The following is a 9,238-nucleotide window of genomic DNA, read 5'->3' as shown; positions in this document are numbered from 1 at the left end:
TGGTTTCTCGATAGCTTCCATTGTATCACTTTAATGTGCCATAATTATGTTAATCCTGCTGGGACGTGTGTGGAGCATCTCAATGAAGCTGACTGTTATTATCACAGCTATTTTCTGTAAGACTGGGTAGCCCAATAAAAATGAAAAATCAATGAAGCCTGCCATTAAAAATAATAATGCCACATTAATCACATCACTATAAAATGATTCTGGTTATTAACTAACTTTAATTCGTACTATGATGTGTTTTGAGCAGTGCAGGTTGACTAAACCGTTTATCACATATGCTTTGCAGATACTCAGCATTGGTTATTCAGGTTAAAACCAGGTTGTTCCGCAGTTACCCACCAGATGGGGTACTGACTGGACCCCAGGCACCTGAATCTTCTTCTGTCTACCCCAACTCTGCTGTTCGACTCCTCCCTCCCAAGCAGAAACTGCTCACATAAACCCCCCCATCCGCCCCCATCCTCCCCTGTGAGCGGCATGTTTCCATTTCAGCAAACGACTCAACAGCAGAACGGCTCGTTATCTTCTCGGCATCCGGGGAAAGGTTGTGGGCAGACTCCCTGGTCCTCCTCCGCACCAGGTGACCTTGGTTTTCATCTGGTTTTGATGCAGATAATATAAACTGAAGCCCCATTTAGAATATTTTCCTTTTTCCGTGTGCTCTTGAATCCCCACAGACAGTTTATCTGATCACTTCATAAGTGTATTTTTATGCAATGGCTCAAGAAGAATCTCTGGCTGTTTCTCCCATGAGGGCCTACTGAGGTCAGCCAGTGCAAATAGGCTGTTAAGAGGCTGTAATCACACATATAACTAAGCACACACACACAAATGTGTATATATATATATATATATATATATATATATATATATATATATATATATATATATATATATATATACACGGTAGCTTGGCCAGAGAGCGTGTAGTATTACTGGGTCAGAAACGGTATGAGGGCCAAGCTGCTGGTGTGTGATAACACCCAAGCGGGAGTTCATGTCCGCATGCAAGTTCCCTAGAATGTACGCTGCTAGAATATATTGCCATTCCGACCAGCCTCTTTTAAAATCTGAGTGACGAACACGTAGCAGACTCCATGTTTGAGTTCAGCTCAACACTAGGAAGAAGATAAGTCAAAGCCACGGTGGCCTGAGACTCCAAAGCGTCAGCCCACACAAAGGTAACCCACATGCTGGTGTCTTGTGTTTTTTTTTCTCGCTCATATCCTTTGAGATCTCCGTCCCGGGGATTTTTTTTCTTCTGCTGGGGTGAAGGAAAAAAAAGTGAGAACAAAAGGAATTCCATTTGCAATGCTTGCGACGTGTCTCTCCAAAAACTCCTGGTTGCTATGGTTTCCTCCAAAGACCACGCTGGCAACAGTTTTGACGGGAATCTAAGTACTGGTATCCAGGACAGTTGCTATTTCTGAAATGGCCAAAAGAGGTTTGGTGAGGAAACATGTTGAAGTCAGGGACTTTTTAAAAACTGCAGCTTTAATTAGGGCCTGAAGAGAGGAGACGAAGTCAAAGCGTAAAAAAATACACAAGCAGGTCTTCTGGAAACTACAGGTACACGTGAGGATAACAATAAGGCCCTACAGGGCAACTAACTTCATTCATAGGCACACTTTATATTATACAGAAAAGCTTTTTCTGACATCATCTTCTTTGTAAAATTGTTGTGATTAATTATGTAATGTACTATGTATTATGTATGTGCGTTTCACCCATTATCTGCAGACGCTCATCTTTTTGCACGGTCGCAGGAGCCGGCAGTCTATTTGAGTTTAAATTGAGCTCACAGTGGTGCAAGTTCCTAATTGAAGTCAAATCAAATCGCCCAAACTGACAACTAGAAAATCTGGGAACATGTTTTTCCAAGACAGAGGTACTGGTTGGTAACTTTGTCTTTGGGAAAATAACAAAGCCGTAATGGGTCGACTCGTGAGTGCACCGCACTTAATGTGACAGTCTGACATTCTGCAGAAGGCCGGGAATAAAAGTAAGAGGTCGATACCAGCCGCAACTCAGCATTTAGACTGGAAACTGCTAACATGGCTCTTTCCAAACGTAACAGAGTCCAACTAACAGGTCTTTATGAACCCACCTGGATTAAAAAGAAGACAGAAGAGGAGAGATTTACCCAACCAGGTTTTTTATTTGGAACAGAGTGGCAGATTAGTGACAGGGCGGTGGCGTGGAGGATCCTCCTCCTCTCGCTCACTCAGCCAATGACAGAAACTCAGCCTTAAAAAAATGCAAATGTATAAAAACAGGAATGGGAACAGCAAACATAGAGTAGTGTAGCCTCCGTTGGGCTTCACACACACACACACACACACACACACACACGCATACGTACAAATTCACCCTCTTTCTAATACACACACACACATCTTATTTGGCTACGCAGGCTTAAATGGGTACAAACACACATGTTTACTTTGACGGTCACTTTAAAAAAGACAGTACGTGTTAAGATCATTCCTGCCTGTGAAGAAAGTGGCGTGTCGTCTGCCCGTCTGCGCTGCGGCAGGGAGACAGACAGGCAGACAGTCGGACAGTGAAAAGACACAGTCAGTGTGTGTGTGTGAAAGCCACCGCGAGGACCAGCTGTCCCTCGCTCGGCGGTGAGCTGACGGAAACACTCGCAGACACACTCAGGAGCACGTCGACGGGCCGCTCAGTGTACACACGGGTCTGCTGTGAAATACCAAGGTGAAAAGCTTAGACGCGCACACACACACACACACACACACACACACAGGTGGCGTGTTTAGATGGAAGTGTAGACACACACGTACAAACGCACACACATACATGTATATTCTCACACTGGCGACACACACACACACACACACACACACACACACACACACACACACACAGGAGTGGAGGAGGTGTGTTACCTGTCTGTGGAAGAGCGTGAGAACTGCTGGAGTCGGTAAACACACACTCAACCACAGTACATTCCAACGTTAACTCGTCCCCTCTTTGCATTCAATCGCACAAAAACACGCGCGAGCATCCACACACACCCAGACTAGTATATTTTTGACTCCCATGCATTTATATTCTACAGTACTGAGTATAATAGACGCTACTAGCCCAGTCACACTGGTGTGGTTATTGTTACAATCTTTTAGATAGAAGCACAGCCCTCCTGACATTCCCCCTTCCAAAAACCGAACCCCTGTCCCCCCAAAGTCCCCCAAAGTCCCCTTCCCCAAATGAGCAGGTTAAAGTTGACCCGATGAGCCCTAATTCAAAGTCCTCTGCTTCTCACAACCAATGCTTTGCTGAGGAAAGATTTGGACTGAATTAGCAGATCTGTGTGCAACTTTCTGTGAGGATTTACACTTCCTGGTATTTCATTAACACCCCCTGTGCTTCCCAGAGGCCCCTCCCATCCCCAAACAGAGAGCCTATGGTGGAAGAAAAAGAAAGTGAGGCATGCTGAAGGTGCGTGGAGGGGTGTGGTGGAAGGGTTTGTCGGACGACGTGATGACTGGACATGAAGTTGTGCTTTTACACAAACAGACCAAACTCGAAACCAACCGGCAACTGACCGATAACTAATCAATAACGTATTGAAACCACCTGATCTTGTTCATAACACAATGACGACGATGATGATGATGATGATGGTGGGCTTGATATGTCTTTTAATGACATGATTAACAGTACACTGAAAGTCTGTGTGGTGTATCTAAATGCACAACAAGTTGCACGTGTGAGGGTGTGCGAGTGTGTGTATGGGTGCGTGCGAGTGTGTGTGTGTACATGTGGCTGACGAGAGCACAGCTCATCTAAGGTGATGACGGAAGTGATGAATAAAAAGTCTTCATGATCATGCAGATGATTAGTGACGCCAGAAAGGATATGCTGATATTTACATATAAACTTTTTTTTTAACCTGCTAGATACACATCCTCCTGGTTAAGTATTATTATCATTATTATTATTATTATTATTACGGTATCATTATTATTGTTCACCATCCAGCCCAAAACATTGATATATTATTGGTTGTTATTACTATCCGGAAATTAGTCTTTGTACAGCTTGGAGGAGCAGATTGGCCGCTTAAACACAACTTTAACCTCGACATTGTGAAACGCAGCAAGGGTCGAGCGCTGCTTTCTGATTGGCCGAGCACAGAGAGAGCGGTCCACCTTCAAGCAGATGCGAGAGTGTGTGTATGCATGCGCATGTGTTCGTGTGGCCGTGTGGATGTGCGTATGAGTCTTTGAGCACCAGAGGGATGGAAGGCACAAAAGAGACCTTTCCTCTCACCTTTGACCTCTGGCTCTGTGCGGCCAACCAGACGCTCTGTGTGTGTCTTTTGGGGTGGAGAGGGGGGTGCAGAGTCGAGCCCATCGCTCTATTTTTTCTTTTGTGTCCCGCTCTGCTCGCCCCTCTCCTCTCCTCTCTCTTCTCGCTTTAGCCTTTTCAATCGCTCCATAAAAAATGGAAGAGGAACTATTTTTTTGTACCAGAAAACACAGTCAAGAGCTTGTGTTTTGTTTTGTTTTTCTTACAAAATAATCATATCATCACATACACAACAAGATAATCTGTAGAATATTAATAACAACACTTTAAAAACATCTCATGTGTATGTGTTATTTTTTCAGAATATATTTGGATTATTTTTTTTTTCTCCCTCTTTTTCGTTTTCATTGAAAAGAAAGTTCCAAGTCCGCAGAGAGAGAGGCGCTCTCGACTGTTTCGCAGACGAGAGGAGAGAGGGAGGAGGAGGAGAAGGAGGGGCGAGCAGAAGAGGAGGAGACAACGACGAAGAAAAAAAGGAGGATGAGGAGGGCGAGGTATAGCGGGCTTAGAGTATCTTTCTCTTTTCTCTCTCTCTCTCGCTCTTTCTCTCTCCCTCGGCGGGCGGCGTGTCTCTCTGGCAGTCTCTCGGGAGCGTTACGCGTAAAACTCCTCCTGCTTGTCCGGTTTCTGGTAGGTGACGGTGGCCTGTTTGGGTTCCTCCAGTGTGTAGCTTCCCTCATCCTTCTTCTTCATCCGGTACACCAGCAACATCACCAGGAAGGCCGCGAACAAGGCGCCCACCACTCCACCCACTATGACCGCTGAAAGAGAGGGTGGAGGTCTTAGAAAAAAAAAAACTTCCAGAACATTACAAATCCTAAAAAAAACACTCAAACAAACACAAAAAAGCGTCATTGGAGACACGGCCTGCTGCAGACTACAACACCACTGCATCAAACACCCCCAGACTGAAGGCGGAGCGGAACTACCACCGCCTCCCTATCACCTAGCTGCTAAGTGAAGACTGATGAGCCTGAATGTGCCAACATACACCCCGAGTTGCCAACTGCTTGGTGTTAAATGCCGCTCCTGCAGCGCTACATGGCGCTTTCGCCCAATGTGGGGCTGCTGTACCCGATCTGTAGCAGCTGCATTTGACCGCTGCGTGCAACGGCTTGTGCGGTCATCAAATGAGATTTTTTATTTTTTTTTTTATTCTGTGTTAAACTAATCAGTTTTGAGGCCAAAAAGGAGAACAAACTGTTCCTGTTTCCAAAATGATTGAGGAATGCTTTGTTATTGTGTGGGAGGTGTTTACTTATTTCATCCATGCCAATATCTGAATCCACAGGCTGGACTATTTGAAATAATGTAACAAAGCATTCCCTACTCTTGTCTTTTCCTACTATTTCTTGCATTAAAATCAATGCTTGACTTCTATTTTACCTTCATGATCTGCCAAACCTTGACAGAAAGTAGATTGAGTAAATGTACCTGCCCGTCCCTGTTCATCTTGTATTTGTTGCGGTGTTACTTTCACAGATAAAGATATAGATATATATATATATCAGAGATATATACAGTGTCTACACATGTACAGCACTATACATGGATGTACGAGTCATGACACGGTTCTATCCCACACACAGTCTAGTCTAAAGCCCGTTGCCTCCTGCTCTTTACCGATGACCAGGAAATCAGCAAAAACCACCGCCAGCAGTCCACCAATCAGAATAGCTGAAGGAGAAACAGAGAGCCAGTCAGGTCAAGCAAGTTGGCTGGTCCCTCACACGAGCTCTTTGGGAAGAGGAGACGGGGCCACTTGAAAAGAAATTGGATTCACCCAGAGGGAAAATGATGGGGAAAAAGGAAGAGCTGGATAAGGCAAGAAGAGGATTGCTGGTTCTCAACGGGTCAAACTGGGCCAAGTAGCACATTCGGTTATCGTGATGAATCTGCACAACGTGAGAAGCGAGGTGACGCCAGTTTATCTCAGCAGCTCCCAGAAGGCAGGGATCGACCACAGGAGGCAACGGGGGAGCCTAATCTGTTGATCTAAGAGGTGGCTACCAAGTGGTTTATCTGACAGACGCAGAACCGCGTGATAGAATATTTGGACGAAAACAAAAAACATCTCTGGAAGTGAGCGATGTTCTCACCTATCAGGACCTCCTTCCTCTCCAGGATGTTCTTCTGCGGCAGCTGGGCGGCGGAGCTTCCTCCGTCCACCGTGTTGCCGGTCAGATCGGGATCCGCTGGCCTCCCACCTCGACCGAGATCATTTCGCCGATCATCGCGGACCTCGAAGTCTCCGCTTGGCTCGGCGGCTCCCGCCTCATTGTTACCCTCCTGGTAAAAGGGAAGGAAAAGGGAGAGTAAAGAGTGGAAACCTACATTTGATGTAATCACATTTGTTCCGCGGAGCTACTACTCTGAAACGTATCCAAACCAACTCAAACGCAGAGCCTTTCCATGGCACATGTTCCTCCGGTGAAACAATGAGCCTCTGTATGCTCGGCTCGGCGGAAAGTTTCATGATGTCCAAAGCGGTAAACACACTTCATGAAATCTGGCAGCTTAATTATAAAGTGGAAAACCAGACGAGCGCAAAGACATCGAGCATCATCCCTTGGGGACGACTGCGAATGAACAGAAACACGGCATTCGCTGAATCGGCTCTGGTCTGTGAATAATTGAGCTGAACAGTGGATTGGTACCGACCGGTGTCCGGGGTCAGATCAATCATCAGTAGTAAATGTATGAAGCTCACTTATGGTTTGGATTTGTTTACTCTCTACCTCCTGGCGTTGACTTTGAGTTTTTTTCTTGCGGCGGGACGGCTGCGTGTCACTCTCACCTGTGTAACCGTCGGCTGCTGTGGACGCGTCGTTCGCTCTGTTTTCACCGCCGAAGTGGCTGTTGTCGTGGGAACCCTGGGCCTGAAGGGCCACCTGGTCTTGACAGTGGCGGCGGTGGTGGATGGCGCGGTTGTCGTGGGCTCGGGGGTGGTCTCTGTTGTGGCGGACATGTCTTCCTCTGTGGTGGTTTCCATGTCTGAGCCGGGGGAAAAGGGTGAGGGTTCAGGTGGCAGGTAGACGTCCTCTTCTTCTTCTGTGGTGCTCAAGTCGTCCCAACCGGCAGTGGGCAGCGCGGCCTCTGCAGGGCTGGTCGGCGGGACGGTGGTCACCGCGGGGGGCCGTGGGGCGGGGGTGGTCTGGGCGGCGGCCCTGATTCGCTCCAGCTCTCTCTCTCTTTCCAGTTCGCGTTCTCTCTGTCGCTCTCTCTCTCTCTCTCTTTCTCTCTCACGCTCCCTCTCTCGCTCTCGCTCTTTCTCTCTCTCCATCTCTCGGACGCGCTCCCTCTCTCTCTCCCTCTCCAACTGCTTCTCCCTCTCCCTCTCTTGCTCTCTCTGTCTCTCCTTCTCTAACTCTCTCTGTCGCTCCATCTCCCTCTCTCGCTCCTTCTCCTTCTCCATCTCCCTTTCCCAGAATACACCACTCTCTCCGTCGGCCTCGGGGGGCAGCAGGGTGGCGGCGGGGTCGTCCGGGCTGGGGCTCGGCTCGGCTGCAGGTGAGGCGGAGGGGGCGGGGCCGGTGGCCTGCGTGGTGGAGAGGAGGAGGGGCTCTTCCGTAGTGAAGGACACACCTGCCGATGTCGGCTTAGAACCGATCCCGGGAACTGGAGAGAAGAAGAGACGATTTGAAATGACTTCATTAAAAAACACAACCAGCTGGGGAGTAAAAAACCATTTAGACGTCTCTCTCATTCGCACATCCCCTTTATCACACAACGCGTCTACACACTCGCACAAGCAGTGTATCAAACACTCATTAGCTCATTACTCCCTATATAACAAACACTCACTCATTTACTCTCTACTGGTGTGTAAAATAACATTTCAGACACTTGTGTTATCAATAACAGGTGTAGTGTTGGGTGATATTCTTGGGATCTATAACATGCGCGGTGCACTGCGGGCATTTTGTGTTTCCTTTCACTGGGGGGAAAGCTTTTGGAATGTCACCCTCATATGAGGAAATACACGTGTGTTTACCCTGCTGTGTCCAAATGGCTGCTGTCAAAAGGGCCTTCTGCAAGTTGTGGGACCCACAATGCACAGCCACAAAAAAATATGTAAAGAGGCCAAGCTTAACAAAAAGGCTGGAAACTACATTTCCAGTCGTGCAACGCTCGAGCTCCCCGGGCGAGTCCCTTCTCAACGCTGGTAATGTCCAACGTAGCATTCTTTTGAGGTCTGTGTTACTATTTCGTTTCATGAGGCTCTACAGAAGAAATGATACAAAACACACTCTTTGTGTAAAATCAATGCAGTGGCTCCTCTCATCTTAAATTCAATACACCCCATCACACGCTGTTGCAAGCAGACCGCTTTTTTCTGCTCGTTTGGCCACCTGACCACAATATGTAATCGACAAACACTATATTAAACGTAATCAAACATGTATCGCAGAACGAAGGTTTCACCATCTGAGACAGGACTGTCGTCACCAGATTTATGTTAAAGCGCCGACTGAAGATGGGAATAGAATACTGGTTTCTGAAAAAGGTGAAGTTGATGCACGTGATACTCTGGACGAGAGGAGAGGAGAAAAGAGAAGAGGAGAGGAGGTATTCACGACGGTGCAGACTAATCCTTTTTCTCCTTAAATCTTATAATAGCATTATACCGCCTTTCATTTTGTTATAGCAGGGAAGCTCTTTGGGGTTGAAAGAGAAACAAATTGAATTTACAGGCACAAAGACATGAAGGCTGACAGAGGAGTAGGAAAGGATATCGAAAAATGAACTCGAACAATGTAGCTTCTGTTGAACTTATCAGGCGCCTCAACATGCATCGCTCTGACGCAGCGGAGACACAAAATATGCATCTGTCTGTTGTAAATTAGCTTTCGAGATAAAGCAATTTGCAGAGCAGCTTCTACCTTGCTGGGTG

The 9,238-nt window shown here is 46.9% G+C and overlaps 1 protein-coding gene across 1 annotated transcript in view; it reads right to left on the bottom strand.

Annotated features, from left to right (window-relative positions):
- Positions 1-2,147: 2,147 nt before the first annotated feature.
- The window catches only part of sdc3 (syndecan 3), a 28,549-nt gene continuing 21,458 nt past the window's right edge, over positions 2,148-9,238 (bottom strand). The window contains exons 3-5 of the mRNA XM_040188725.2: positions 7,142-7,962; positions 6,444-6,633; positions 2,148-5,105 (exon numbers count right to left, since the gene is read on the bottom strand). Of these exons, the coding sequence (XP_040044659.2) occupies positions 4,939-5,105; positions 6,444-6,633; positions 7,142-7,962 (1,178 nt within the window). The 3' untranslated portion in view covers positions 2,148-4,938. The remainder of the gene's footprint in view (positions 5,106-6,443; positions 6,634-7,141; positions 7,963-9,238) is intronic.

This window comes from Gasterosteus aculeatus, chromosome 10 (genome assembly GCF_964276395.1).
Source record: "Gasterosteus aculeatus chromosome 10, fGasAcu3.hap1.1, whole genome shotgun sequence".
Lineage (NCBI taxonomy): Eukaryota > Metazoa > Chordata > Actinopteri > Perciformes > Gasterosteidae > Gasterosteus > Gasterosteus aculeatus.
Note: the sequence above shows the minus strand (reverse complement) of the source record. Positions and strands in the feature narration are given on the sequence as shown.